Source organism: Amphibalanus amphitrite, unplaced genomic scaffold (assembly GCF_019059575.1).
Source record: "Amphibalanus amphitrite isolate SeventyFive unplaced genomic scaffold, NRLGWU_Aamphi_draft 001147F_arrow, whole genome shotgun sequence".
Classification (NCBI taxonomy): Eukaryota; Metazoa; Arthropoda; class Thecostraca; order Balanomorpha; family Balanidae; genus Amphibalanus; species Amphibalanus amphitrite.
This window is the reverse complement of record NW_024882641.1, coordinates 171,336-186,630: the sequence shown is the minus strand read 5'-3', so window position 1 is coordinate 186,630 and position 15,295 is coordinate 171,336. Positions and strand designations below refer to the sequence as shown.

General features: G+C 49.6%; 1 protein-coding gene across 3 annotated transcripts in view; it reads right to left on the bottom strand.

The window, feature by feature from the left end:
- The window catches only part of LOC122370584 (zinc finger protein 271-like), a 58,856-nt gene that overhangs the window by 17,298 nt on the left and 26,263 nt on the right, over positions 1-15,295 (bottom strand). For 2 of the 3 annotated variants that reach the window (XM_043346285.1, XM_043346286.1), the window contains one exon: positions 6,778-8,800. The exons of the other annotated variant lie outside the window; for it this stretch is intronic. In XM_043346285.1, the coding sequence (XP_043202220.1) occupies positions 7,326-8,800 (1,475 nt within the window). In that variant the 3' untranslated portion in view covers positions 6,778-7,325. Of the gene's footprint in view, positions 1-6,777; positions 8,801-15,295 lie in introns of those variants that run through there. 3 annotated transcript variants of the gene reach the window in all.

The following is a 15,295-nucleotide window of genomic DNA, read 5'->3' as shown; positions in this document are numbered from 1 at the left end:
AGATATAGGTCTAAAATTGCTAGGCACCGTGCGGTCCCCAGCTTTGAAAATCGGCACGACGCACGCCGTTTTCCACGCCGAGGGAAACACGCCAGAGACCAGCGATGCATTCACGATGCGAAGTAGCCGAGGACCGATCACTGGCCAGCACTTTCTCACAGCGAGCAAGGGGACCCCGTCCACACCGACGGCGCCCGAGCTCCTCATGCCTCTGACTGCAGTCGACAGCTCCGTGAGCGTTACCGGCGTGAGCAGAAACCGAGCAGCGCAGACCCTCGCAGGTCTCACGGGACGCGGCTCACGGTCACTCACGGTCACCTCGGCCGCTACTCTGGACCCTACTGTGGAGAAATACTCATTTAGTACGTCAGGATCAGGCACAGTGTCAGCATCAGGCTCGGTTACACTACCAGATGACAGGTTAAATTTCCGCATAGTGTTCCAAAAACCTCGAAAGTCCTTTGAGAGCAGTTGCTGACAGTTAAAGTTTCGGTGTGCCGTGATCAAAATGCTGTTTACTCGCTTTTTCAGGGAGACATACAGCGCCCTGTCATCAGGCTGTCCGAACGCCTGCCAGTCAGCTCTCGCAGTGTTTTTGGCATCGATAGCCTCCCTCAGTTCGGGCAGCACGTCCTGAACCCACGGGCAGTGGGGGCGGCGCGTGCGCACACTGCGCTCCGGGACATGTTTATCAACCGAGCTGTTCCAGATGCGCATGAAAATGTCTAGCAGCTCATTTACATCCGTGGCGTCGTCGAACTCCATCCAGTCAGATAACAGCAGGTCGAGACACATCGGTCGACGGTCGTGGTCGTGGCACGTGCCACGTGAAAAGCCAAGGGTGTTCAAGTTGTTCTGCTGAAGTGGCGATTTTAACCCTCGCCGGACCTATTGGTTTTCTACATACGCGCCGGCCGAGGGGGGGGGGGGCGGGTACGACCCCCCCCCTCGCCGTTTCGCCCCTGGTGGAGCTAGCGCGTCGCGGAAAAAACGAGCGTGTGCGCCGTTACGAGACGCAGAGATTGGTACCCGATTTTAAGGTCCTAGGTCAACCGGTGACCTCTGAGGTCAGGTCAAGTGCCCCAAGGTACGGTTCAGTTTTTGGTGAATAACTTCGCAAAAAACGGCCGCAGAGCGCCGATTTTGGCAGCATCGTGTTCGTCTCGCTCAGGCGCGTCGAATGATATACTTTTTGTCCGGGTCAGGTCAACTTGGGGTGTTGACCTCAGGTCAAGGTCAGGTCAGCACCCCCAGGTCACGAAGTTGGTCGAAAGGGGTCATGTCGCATATCATTCGATTCGGCAGGTCTTCCTGAGTCCATTGGTGGCTTTCCCGACTCGCTAGCTCAATTTGATCAAGAGTTATTGACGAAAAACTAATATGACCTTGATGACGTCATAAATGACGTCACGCAAGGTCAACATTGCGAAAGTGACGCATCTACCCTTGCAAGGAGTGCATAAAATCACGATTCTGTGTGCTTGAGATAGTTGGAGATCGTTCCCGGCGCCAGAATAGCAGTTTTCATTATTCCCCATTGACTTATAATGGTGAGGTCACGAAAATGACCTGACCTCATATGACCTTTAGGAAAAATCCGAGATATACAAGTTGTGGGACTCATAATGGATACTAGATCCTGCAAGTTTCATTTCCCTGTGACATCTCCTCTGGCAGTGAGGGCGTTGCGAAGTTGCGACATCTGAAGACCGTGCAGAGGTTCACTCATGACGTCATAGGTCAGTGACCTGACCTGACCCAAAAATGCGGTTGGTGGCAAAAGATGCGGCTTGGATCAAAGGTCAGGTATGCCAAGTTTCAGCTCTCTATCGCCAGCGTGTTCGGAGCTATCGCGAAAAAACCCTATGGGGGGGGGGCGGCACCCGCCCCCCCCCCCTCGGCCGGCGAGGGTTAAGAGGCCCATATCTCGGCAACCGCTCTGGGTCGATTGACTTGCGGTAATTTTGTAAGGTAGTTGCATCCCTTCTACTAAACATCGGATACTCTCAATGCATGTGGGTCACCCCCACTGCACGTGCAAAATGCAACAATAAGAGGTGTCAAATTTGTTCCCTTTACAATAACTCGGCAATTACTGGGGCGATTTTGCTGAAACTTGGCATGTAGGTAGGCACCCACCAGGCAATGCATTCTCATGTGTTACGATTAGGGTGCTACTGCACGTGCGCACGTGCAAGGGGCACTTCCAGATCTCGAGAACGGCTGGGCCGATTGCGCTCAAATTTGGTACGCGGTTAGGCGCCGGTTGGTAGGGTGCCGTGCAAGTCACTTTGGACCCAGTTTGCACGTGCGCAAGTGCAGGGTGCCGCTTCCAGATCTCAGGAACGGCTGGGTAGATTGCCTCCAAATTTGACACACCGCTAGTGACCGGCTAGTCAATATAACGGAAAAATCTCAGTATGAGCGGCCCGACCCGGCCTGTAACGCTTTTGATGCGCTTATAATTCAGCAGCCGCTGGGCCGTTTGACATGCGGTCTTTTTTTGTTGGGTAGCCCCATTTCTTCTACCCCGTGGTTGGCTATTCTTGATGCATTCAGGTGACCGTCGTGGCACGTGCCAGGTGAAAAGCAAGGGTGTTCAAGCAGTTCTACAGAATTGACGCTTTTGGGAGGTCGATATCTCGGTAACTGCTTGGATGATTGACTTGCGGTTATTTTTGTAGGGTAGTTGCATCCCTTCTACCAAATATCAGATACTCTCGATGCATGTGGGTCACCCGCAGTGCACGTGCAAAATGCAACAATAAGAGGTGTCAAATTTGTTCCCATTACAATTACTATGAAATTATTGGGGCGATTTCCCTGAAACTTGGCATACAGGTAGGCACCCACTAGGCAATCCATTCCCATGCGTTACGGTTAGGGTGCTACTGCACGTGCGCACGTGCAGGAGGCGTTTCCAGATCTCGAGAACGGCTGGGTCGATTGCGCTCAAATTTGGTAAGCAGTTGGGGAACGGTTGGTAGAGTGCCGTGCGAAAGTCACACTGGACGCAGTTCGCACGTGCGCACGTGCAGGGTACCGATTCCAGATTCCAGATCGGGACCATTCCTAAGTCATAGCCCGTCAACCCAGAAAGATAGGAGGCTCTCTCAGCATGACTTCTCATTCTTCTAGAGACTTTGAGGTGGGGCGCCATCGGCCATCCCGCATGAAGACAGCGTGGTATGAACCAGGCATCCGTACGCTTTCAGAAACTGAGCCCTCCTGTGTCGTCCGTTTGAGCGCCTCAAACCATTCGTTGACCAGGAGCTCCGGTAAATGCTCGTCGTTGATAGTGGTTTTCTGTGACACCACGTGCTATTGAACATCGCGCGGCAGCTAAACATGCACCAGACGGATCTTGGCCAGATGTTTGACGCTGTTGACGGCCGGCACGTTAGAGCTGCTCCCGACGAGGAGCTCTAGAGGTCACTCAAGGTCAGGTCATCAGGTCACGTCAAGTGACCTCACTTCCAATAAAGTTTCAATGCCTACCATAGCTACACCGAGTGACCGATCGCTTTGAACTTTCAGCAATTGATAACAGAAACAATATGTACAGAATATATACTCTCGGAACTTTGATAACAGCCACCTAAGGATAACAGCCACCTAAGGTCAGTTCAGTATTGCGATATCCCCAATATGAGTCAATGCACAGTAATGCAAATGGGGTTCATGAGTGGCCATAAATACCGAAAAGGTCCAAATTTCAAGCTCACCTAATCGAATAAATCGTAATATGGCTAGTCAGGCAAATGCTTGGGGTATCTGAAAAAACATGATTTTCATGTTTTTGTCAAAACCGGCCTCGTGTATGATTGTCAGAAGTCGTGACATTTTCTATGTCGTAAAATGACTGTCAGATACTCGCAAGTTCAAACGCCGCTAGCGTGCGTTCATTTCATACAAATGACAAAAATTATACATTGCAATGATCCCCAAAGCCTGCTGCTTGCAATACCGGGTCACAAAAAGGCGTATCTCTTTTGGTTTGGCGTTGATCTAACTATTTGTCATCATGCTGCAATCGCAGTTTTTTACTAAAAAATATTTGCTTTCGTTTCACCTACAGCAGTTTACACAGTGTGTGCCCGTTAGTCCACCATACCATAGCATTCTCTTATCATTTCTGATCCGCACTGTGAAAGAATTAAGACGCTAGCGCAGGGCTGACCGGCGCTATTAAAGTTTTCGTCCGTTGCGGTCGGGTGTCGCGGCGCGGTGGGCGGCCCGGGCGGCCACGCCGCGGGCGGGCGGCCACAGCTGGGGTTCGTCGGTGCATCCCCCTGCTGTTCCTAAACGAAGCGTCCTAGCGCCTGGCGACAAAAACCAACGGATTGCTCTTGACAAGATCTCGCGAGTGAGCATATTACTTTTGACCTAAGGTCAATATTTGACCTACTTATAGCAGGTCAAAGTCAAACGTCTGTCGAAATTGCAATCCGCGGGTGAAAGCAATCCCGCCCACCGGCCGCCCACCGCGACTCCCGACCGCGCCGGACAAAAACTTCAATAGCGCCGGTCTGCCCTGTGTTAGCGCCTTAATTCTTTCACGGTGTGGCTCAGAAATGATTGGGGAAGGCTAAGGCATAGTGGACTAACGGGCACACACTGTGTAGACTGCTGTAGGTGAAACGAAAGCAAATAATTTTAAGTAAAAAACTGCGACTGCAACATGATGACAGATGGTTAGATCACCGCCAAACCAAAAAAAGATACGGCATTTTGTGACCCGGCATTAGAAGCAGCAGGCTTTAGGGATCATTGCCATGTATAATTTTTGCAGTTTGTATGAAATGAACGCACGCTAGCGGCGTTTGAACTTGCAAGTACCTGACAGTCATTTTGCGACATAGAAAATGTCACGACTTCTGACAATCATACACGAGGCTGGTTTTGACAAAAACATGAAAGCTATGTGATTTCAAATGCCCCAAACATTTCTTTGGGTGGCCATATCGCGATTTACTCGGTTTGGTAAACTTGACTTTTCGGTATTTATGGCCACCCGTGAACCCCATTTGCATCACTGTGCAATGGGAGAAAATTGGAAGGTACCTACTTTAAACGAACGTCATTTTAAACACTTTCAAACAACGAATTACAAGTAAACATGACACAAATGACCGGAAAATGGCACCCGTGACCCATCCTTACGTCCCCGAGGTCATCTTAGGTCAACATGTGCCGAAAAGGTGCATGAAGTGGTGTGCTAAAAATAGCAGCGCTCCACGAAGCCGTTTTTTATATATATGCCGAAAAAACAGGACGTGGGTCAAAACACCCCCCTCCCCTCCGACCCGGGCTAAATGTTCAAATATACGTTACTGAACAATATGTTAAAGTTTCTTTCGGGAACCATTGACCAAAACCAGAGGCAGTCCGCCTCACCTTCAAGCGCAAGGATTAGATCGCAAACCGAAATGTCAGTTCAACAGACCAAACCCATGTAGTTTGGTAAATATACGTCAAGCCTACATACCAACATTAGACCAGCTTTAACTGAACGGACCGACCGTTCCGTCGTTTCCATCCTCAGGACAGTCAAATTCTTCTCCTCCACGCCTAAAACCCCCTGCTCCGGGCTGGACGAGCAACTCTAACCCATACGGGAATGGCTCCACTGGAGCTAGCCCGTAGCCGGGTGCAGTGAGTGCCAGTGGGCTGGGTGGAGGTTTACCCCAGGTGACTCACTGGGGTGCCTGCCCAGACCAATGCCTCCCCTAATCCCTATCATCCTTCCGGCTCTGAAATGGTCTTATAGGACAGAAAGGGCCGAACCCAACAAAACAAGCAAATATGAACGGACCGGACAAGAGCATAGTCAAGAGTGTTGGTAGAGAAAGAAAATATCTCCAGGATCATTTCGATGGACACCATAGCTCTCAGAGCCGCAAACGATGAACTGACCTGAAGATGAAGGTCCGGCCGGAGAGGAAGTCACAGACTCCCCAGACGTCTCCGAGTGGACGGTCCGCTCCCGGGCCGAGTCGTCTGCGTAGCGAGCGGAGTCTTTCTTTAGATTAACGGAAATTTCTGAGTATGAGCGGCCGGCCGGCCGGCCGTGCGGACGCTTTTGCGAGGCTTATATCTCAGCAACCACTTGACCGATTTACATGCGGTAATTTTTGTAGGGTAGCTTCATTCCTTCTACCAAGTATTGGACTATTCCCGATGCATGTGGGTGACCCATTATGCACGTGCCACGTGCAAAACGAAGGGGTGTCAGTTTTGTAATAGTTGCAATATCTCGGTAACTAGGTACTTGGCCGATTGCGCTGAAAGTTGGCACGTAGGTATGCACCCACTAGGCAATGCATATCCATGTGCCAGAGTTGGGGTGCTGCTGCACGTGCGCACGTGCAGGGGTCTATTCCAGATCTCGAGAACGGCTGGACCGATTGCGCTCAAATTTGGTACGCAGTTACGGACCGGTTAGTAGGGTGCCGTGCAAAAGTCAGTTGGGACCCATTTTGCACGTGCGCACGTGCAGAGTGCCGCTTCCAGATCTCGAGAACGGCTGGGCCGATTGTCCTCAAATTTGGCACATCGCTAGAGACCGGTTAGTAGGGTGCTGTGCACAAGTCAGTTGGAGGTACCTCCTCACAATTTCGCACGTGCACGGTGCAAGACCCACCCTCTCGCTCGCTCCGTTAGTCGCCCCAAAAGGCGTTATACTGGTATTGTAAGCTTTACATGCCACGCCGATCTCCTTTCGGCCTTGCCTTGTCGACAAAGGCCGCGCAGAAATGCTATGAATAAAGAAATGAGTGGTGGTCACGAAGAATGTATTGTCCCTCAACGTAGCTGGACATTATTCACAAATTACAGCGCTACGACACTGTACCAAACAGCGACACTCCTTAACTCCTATGTGGAGGCGGATAGTTTAGAACACAACTACTGAATCACCGTGTGTTAACATAAAGAAACAAGATGTGACACTCACACGGGTAGCCAAGAAGCTCACAAACGAGAACCACAGCTACACCTTTTTACGGCTAAATATAGACATAGTGCACGCAGCTCAGTAATAGTGCAACCGATTGCGACAAATCGCCCAGACCATAGCATACTGTCGGAATCGCCCGCACTATTACTGAAATGTGCGCACTGCCGCCCTAAATTGGGCGTTAAAAGATGTATAACACTAATAATATAATATATCAAACGTATGACGGCAGCCGGTCATGCACTTGTCGGCATATTTCAGCATTGCATTTCTCCAATCAAGCCATTTACCGCATCAGTCAAGCCTGTGTAATTATCAAAACTGTGCACCAGTTAAAATCGAGTTTTTGCATCAAACTGCTGAACCGTTAGACAGTAGTGGCAGCCGTGCGGCCGCTCTTCACGTGGGTCCGCATGTGTCTGATAAGCTTTGCCCGTTGAGCGAACCGGGCCTGGCAGTGTGAGCAGTCGTACGGCCGCTCCCCCGTGTGGGTCCGCATGTGTCTGATAAGCTTTGCCCGTTGATCGAACCGAGCCTGGCAGTGTGAGCAGCCGTACGGCCTCTCCCCCGTATGGGTACGCATGTGGTTGATAAGACTTGATCGAGCAGTGAACCGTGCCGGGCAGATGGAGCAGCCGTACGGCCTCTCCCCAGTGTGGGTCCGCATGTGGTTGTTGAGGTTTGACCGTTTAGTGAACTGTGCCGTGCAGATGGAGCAGCCGTACGGCCTCTCCCCAGTGTGGGTCCGCATGTGTCCGGTGAGGTGTGACTGGTTAGCGAACCGGGCCTGGCAGTGTGAGCAGCCGTATGGCCGCTCCCCAGTGTGAGTCCGCATGTGTTCGTTAAGGTGTGACCAATTAGTGAACCGTGCCTTGCAGATGGAGCAGCCGTGCAGCCGCTCCCCCGTGTGGGTTCGCATGTGTTCGTTAAGGTGTGACCGCCTAGTGAACCGGGCCTGGCAGTGTGAGCAGCCGTACGGCCGCTCCCCAGTGTGGGTACGCATGTGTGAGGTGAGATTTGCCCCTTGAGTAAACCGTGCCTTGCAGATGGAGCAGCCGTACGGCCGCTCACCAGTGTGGGTCCGCATGTGTGCCTTGAGGTTTCCCCGTTCAGCGAACCGAGCATGGCAATGTGAACAGCCGTATGGCCGCTCCCTAGTGTGAATCCGCATGTGGTTGTTTAGGCTTGCTCGAACAGAGAACCGTGCCGTACAGATAGAGCAGCCGTATGGGCGCTCCCCAGTGTGGGTTCGCACGTGTCTGGTGAAGGTGGACCGTTCAGTGAACCGGGCCGTGCAGATGGAGCAGCCGTATGGCCGCTCCCTAGTGTGAATCCGCATGTGGTTGTTTAGGCTTGCTCGAACAGAGAACCGTGCCGTACAGATAGAGCAGCCGTATGGCCGCTCTCCCGTGTGGGTCCGCATGTGTTTGATGAGGTTTGACCGCCTAGAGAACCGTGCCTTGCAGATGGAGCAGCCGTACGGCCGCTCCCCAGTGTGAGTCAGCATGTGTTCGGTGAGGTATGACCATCGAGTGAACCGTGCCATGCAGATAGAGCAGCTGTGCGGCCGCTCCCCAGTGTGAGTCCGCATGTGTCTGTTGAGGTTTGACCGCTCAGTGAACCGTGCCGTACAGATGGAGCAGCCGTATGACCGTTCCCCTGTGTGAGTTCTGCGGTGGTTTTTCATACAGTCGGGCCTGTCGGTCGAGTATTGACACTGCTCGCACTTGAATCTCCCGTTCTTCCCGATGCGACTGTGACTTTTCTTCACGTGTCTGTCCAGATAATGTTGTCCCACACATCTGAAGCCGCAGTGGGGACATTGGACCGAGCCACTGATACCTGAAGAATACACAGAAAGAAGAAATACCATTAACCAAGTTCCGTGACAAAGCAGGTAGCACACACACCGGAACAAAACCGACGCCCAGAGATGACCCACGCAACGGGTCGCGTTTCCAGATCACCTTGATGAGTGCCGTGGGCGGTGAGCGGCTATGTTGACGAGACAAGCCATCAGCGCCCATGAGTTGATCCGTTCATCGTTCGAAATACAGCCATCAGAAAGAGAACGTTGAGCTCTTAACCCTGCGGCCGCTGGGCTTCCGCGCCACCCGCCGGCCGCTGGGGGGGGGGGGGCATATAGTTGCCTCTCTTTACTTCTGCCACGATATCGTCGCAACGCGAAGAGATAGAGAAGCGAAACTTTGCACACATCTTCCTGAATACCTAGCCGAGGTTGTGCCCAAATTTGGTGTTGATCCCATCTGAGATGACGTCACAGTGACGTCATAAGTGAAATTATAGATTTGCGACTCTCATATTCCTTACGATACATCAGATATATGGGACCGAATATAAAGGACCGATTTTTGGTCAGAAACTAGATGGAAGTGTAGTTAGATGTTTTAGGATGACAGCAGGTGCTGTCTAGTTCAATTACAGTTGAGTTTCATGCTCAGCGTCATCAGAAACGGTCCATATCGGAAAACAGCAAAACTTTATGACGTCACTGTGACGTCATCTTAGGTGCTACAACCACCAAACTTTCCTCAAACATTGCCTAGGTATTCATTTGAAGCTATGCCAAGTTTCACGTTCGTAGCTCATCAGGTTTCGGAGATATGTCACAAAACGTAAAGGGGGGCAACTTTATGCCCCCCCCCCCAGCGGCTCGTGGGTTAAGGAATGCAAAGCTCCCTTGACATTTACCAACTCGCACTAAGATAGGACTTAGAGCCAACTTATCTATGAAAAAGGCCTGTTTACCAACGCCAAGGAATATATTTTTTAAAATGTTAGCCACCAAGAGCCGATAAAACGCAATCAGTTATTTATCTGAGCAATGTCTGTTTGGTTGGAGTAGATGCCTTCACTTCTCGTATTTTACACCACGGACTAGGTCAAAGGGGCCCTCCCGCCTTCAAAAAGTTAATGAATGGCATGAAGGTGATGTCGCTCGGTTCAGAAAGAGCAAAAACGAATATTTACCAACGTTCACCGAAAAAAATATTCACCGGTTTTCAAGATATTAGACTTTTACATTTGTTTACTTTTTGGGATCTCCGTTGTTCCTAGCGACTTTATTTGAAAGTGCGTCACTTATTGCGGGCAAAGCAGTATATACCACCGCGTGCTACCAAACGCTTTAGTAAAAGATTTAAAATCGTTTGATTTTCGCTGACGTCACACATTCAGAGGGGGCATTCTAACCCATTTGTCCCTTTGAATCCAAAGTGCTGCAACTTTGAAATAAGATATTTTCGATTTGAGGCATTTATCGATGTTGTGAATGCTTGAACCAGTAGGTAAGTGCAGGCCAGGGACCCCATTTTGGCTATCTCAACTCAAAACTAATGTTAAGGTGGGATGGTCACTTGAAATACCTACATACATACATGATGGAAAGGGTAGTAGCGATCATTTTCTTTATTACCTAATACGCGTTCATTCGGCCATGGCAATGGCCGAATTTGAACTTGAAAATGTACATAAACAAAACACTGCGGCACAGTAGTGGGTAGGTATTGATCCATACACATATGTCCAGATGAAAACTCAGTAAGTCAGTAGGTACATTTTTCTATCTAGCAATACTACTTTTATTTCACCCTTTAGCGGCACGTAGTCCGCCGAAGGCTGCAAGACCAGAAACATCCAGTCGCGCCTATAAACAAACAGCACATATCTAATAAGGGCTGCGTTTATACAGGATGAATAGAGACCTGTAGCATCTGGACGACATGCCGACATACGTTTGACATACGCTACTTTGACATACGACATACGCTACTTGTCCACAAAAGTGCGCAGATAATACGAAATACTGCGAATACGAGAGGGAGCCGAAGCCAAAAAAGAAGCATTATCTCAAAATTACCGGATATTCCTCACACAAATTGTAGTGTTAACAAACAGCAGCGACAGTCCTTACCTCCTATGTTAACCCGCGCCCCACTGGGGTCTGCGTATAACACGCCCTACTGGGGGGTGGGGGGCTCTCCATAGCCCCCTCCTAACTCCGAAACTACTGGGCCGATCGTCAAAATTCAAACGGCGTCTGATAGCTCCGGAAAAAACTGTCGAATGAAACCTAATTTTATTCACCTAGAAGTCACTGATGACGTCACAGGTCAGGTCAAAGTAAAAAATTATTAGCATTTTTGATTCTTCACATTTTGGGCTCTGGCCGCCGCCTTACAAGTCATATCAGGCTCATTTTTGGTTTACACACTCGTGAACACTGAACAGATGCTCTAGATATCCTGAGGGTACCAAACTTGTACTTTGATTTTCAGGTCAGGGTCAGGTCATCACAGGTCACGGAAATATTTTATCATACGTCGGTCACGTGACACATGTTTAATGGTCCATTTAGGCCATAGATTTCGAATTTGATGTCGTCTGTGTTATTCGAGGTCGTTTTGAGTCGAAATTAGCTTAGGTCAGGTCACTTTCAGGTCAAAAAAGGTCAAATTTTGAAGTTAAAATTTTTCAACAAAAAAGGTGTCTATTGGATGCAGTTTGAGCTCAGGAACACGATGGTGCTATTTATATTGGTGCACGATGTCAAATACGTACTGAAAAATTGATTTGAAAAATTAATATTTGTGATTTTTTTTTTGCAATAATGCGCATCACTTGGCCATTTTTGAAGATAATTAGCTAAAACTTGCTAGAGTTAGCCAAAAGCATGTGTTCTATCACATATGTTCCGTTTTTTTTTTGCTTCGAAAAATCGAAAACTTTTTGAAAAAAATATAGAAACATAAATTTTGAATTTATCATATAAAATTTTCGGAATTTTCAAAATTTTGAAAATCCGAGATAGCAGTTTGATAGCGCAGTCTATTCTGAGTCCTTTCATGCAAAGAAATTGGATCTAGCTTAAAAACTGAGCTCTTGGGAGCGATTGCCGTGGTTCAATGTTTTGCGTCGAAATCGGCCGAACATGACGTCACTCTGACGTCATTTCCGGCCGACCTATAGTAGCTACGAACTACGAAGTTCATTTTTTCGACACAAGGTATCAAATTGATGCAGCCGAAGGTACTGAAAGTTTGGCGTCGATACGTCAAGCGGTTTGGAAGTTATTGCAGAAAAACGGGAGGAGAGCTATGCATAGCCCCGGCCCCCTCCCCCCGTGGGGCGCGGGTTAAGGCGGCTAGTGTAAAACACAACCACTGAATCACACTGGATAAGAACAAACAAACCAGATATGAGACGGGTAGCCACGAAGCTCACAAACGAGCATCACAGCTATAACACGAATAACTAACGTACAACGGGGTCTGGTCATGCACTTGTCGTGAAGCCTCAGCACTGTGTTACGCTAATACAACGCTAATATCAAACGCACAACGGCGGCCGGCCATGAACTTGTTGACATTTCTCACCATTGAATTTCGCCAATCAAAACATTTACCGCATCACTCAAACCTGTGTAATTCTCAAAACTGTGTACCACTTAAAACTGACTTTTGTGCCTCAAACTGCCGAACCGCTAGACAGAAGTGGCAGCAGTGCGGTTGCACTTCGCATTGGTACGCATGTGTTTGGTGAGATGTGCCCGTTGAGTGAACCGGGCCCGGCAGTGTGAGCAGCCGTACGGCCGCTCCCCCGTGTGGGTCCGCATGTGTTCGTTGAGATAAGCCCGTTGAGTGAACCGTGCCGCACAGGTTGAGCAGCCGTACGGCCGCTCCCCTGTGTGGGTACACATGTGTTTTGTTAGGGTAGACCGTTTAGTGAACCGTGCCGGGCAGATGGAGCAGCCGTACGGCCGTTCCCCAGTGTGGGTCCGCACGTGTGCAGTAAGATGTGACCGTTCAAGGAACCGCGCCTTGCAGATAGAGCAGCTGTATGGCCGCTCCCCAGTGTGGATTCGCATGTGTCCGGTGAGTTTTGACCGTTCACTGAATTGTGCCTTGCAGAGGGAGCAGCCATACGGCCTCTCCCCAGTGTGGGTTCGCTTGTGTCTGATGAGGTGCGCCTGGTCAGCGAATTGTGCATGGCAGAGGGAGCAGGCATACGGCCGTTCTCCCGTATGGGTCCGCGTGTGTGTGATGAGGGTGGACCGCTGAGCAAACCGTGCCGTACAGATAGAGCAGCAGTGGGGTCGCTCCCCCGTGTGAGTCTTCCGGTGGTATTTCATATGAGTGGACTTGTCGGTAGAGTATTGACACCACTCGCACTTGAACCTGCCGTTCCTGCCGATGTGACCGTGACTTATCTTCACGTGTCTGTCCAGATGTTGTTGTCCCAGACATCTGACGTTGCAGTGGGGACACTGAAGTGTGCGACCAACACCTGTGAAACACATTGAGAGAAGAGCGATGTCGACAATGTTTCCGGCCAGATATGAAAAATCAGGCTAAAATGATTTCATCCTGGGTGATACTCAACATAAAAAAATGAAGGACATGCATCGCTTCCTTAGTAGCGATGCATTAGTTGTCGGTGAAGCAGGATTAGGGCGCCAGCTGTGCCGTCCGCATCTGGACGAAGAAGTTTGAGAGCCACTGAAGGTACTGACCGATGCCTGACATGCGGTCACGACGTAAAGAGACGTCGAGGAGCGGTGGTGGAACAAACAGTCACCAGCCGATAAACTTGCGACGGCGATAAACACGTTAAGGACAAGATCGGTTGCCTGACACAGATGAAAATTGAACGTCCACAAAGGCATGGGTGCCGCAACACCCGATGAAATGTAATGTCCCTAAACGCAAGGATGGCTCAACACCCCCAGGTTTTTGATGCAGCTCCTCAAAATGCAGCAGCTTGCATAAAATCAAACAATGCTGAACAGATGGGCTATATTGCGGATTGAGTAACATGATGTGCCCCACTCGATGCCAATAAAAATGTTGCAGTTCTTATTGAAAACTTCGACAATATGGACAACATGTTCAGAAAAAAAAGTTGACATTCAAGACTACCCGAGACGGTATCAGAAAAAAAAAAGTTGACATTCAAGACTACCCGAGACGGTATTCAATGCCACCATCACGCTATCTGTACAGTCATGAACTAGCGTTTTGTTCTTGTCAAAAAGTTTGGATTTCCGTTGCAAATACAAACTTTTTACATTTCATCCAACATGGCCACAGGCAAGGCGATAAATATGTACAGTGGGTCTATTTAAGATCTCCAGAGCCACCACGTGGCGCTACGGTCGGGGTAGGGCGAGTCCAAAACCCGAGGGAAGTGAGGTCACCGGTCATTGTGGGGGAAGGAGGGAGGGGGAGTGAGGCGGTATCACGGCGCATGGGGCGTGCGCATAGCGCCAGGAGTGGGCCGCCCAGGGCCGCCCGCCACTGCGCCGAGGCTGAGGGGAGGGGATGATGGTTGCGGTCGCGTTCACTCTGGTAGGTATTGTGGTATCCTGTTCATGTGGAACCGGCAAGAACGCGACTGAAGGGAATCATTATCTCAAACAAACGGGCAAGCCAGAGGCAGCGTCAGTTCCAGCCAAAATGTTGAACAATGATAATGGAAATCTAGGACGTATTCATAGCATGCAACTTTTCAGTCGACAGTTGCATGATGCTTTTCATGATGCATGATGAGGCTTTTCTAAACTGTTATTTGAGTTAGATATTTTTCATTTGGCACGTTCAGTTTTGGTGGGTTTTATCGGGTCGAAAAGAATCAGAAAAGAAAATAGAGTTGAAATGGCTCCAGACAAATGACAAAAAATATTTTCTTAAAAAAATGAAACTTAGCTAAACGTTTATAAGCGATAATTTTGACTTTTGGTGAGGATATTGGGGAAAGATATTGGGGAAAGATGTCATCGTGCTTAGCTGTGTTGCAGTAGAAGGAAAGATTTTGGTTGTGTCTAGATAAAACCAGAGCCGGGAGTGGGGCTCGAACTCACGACATCGCGTTCAGCTCACAGGTTACCCAACCTCAACGCATACGAGCACCTATCGCCCTGCGCAGCTTGCTCAGTGTTTCGGCTAAAGTTCGGCCAAAGTGTCTGACGTCTGTCAATGTCACGAGGCGAAACCCCAAGGTAAATGTCCGTCCCGGTAGCTCGGTCGGTAGAGCGTTGGACTCCATGTGCCATGTGGTGAAGGCGCACGTCCCGGTTGCAAAAGTCTGGGTTTGAAACACGACGTGTGCTTGACGTTTTTTAGCCTCCTGACGGGTATGGTTGTGGTTAGTGGCAGGCCGCTGCAAGGCGAAGTCGAGGGCCTGAGGGGACCGGCCGTGCACGGCTATGTGCGCACGTTAAAATTTGGACTCTAAACCATAGACCATTTTGACATAGACTTAACCTCAAAACCATAGTCTGCAATAGACCAGGAATTGCTTGATCAGAGGGTAGATGGC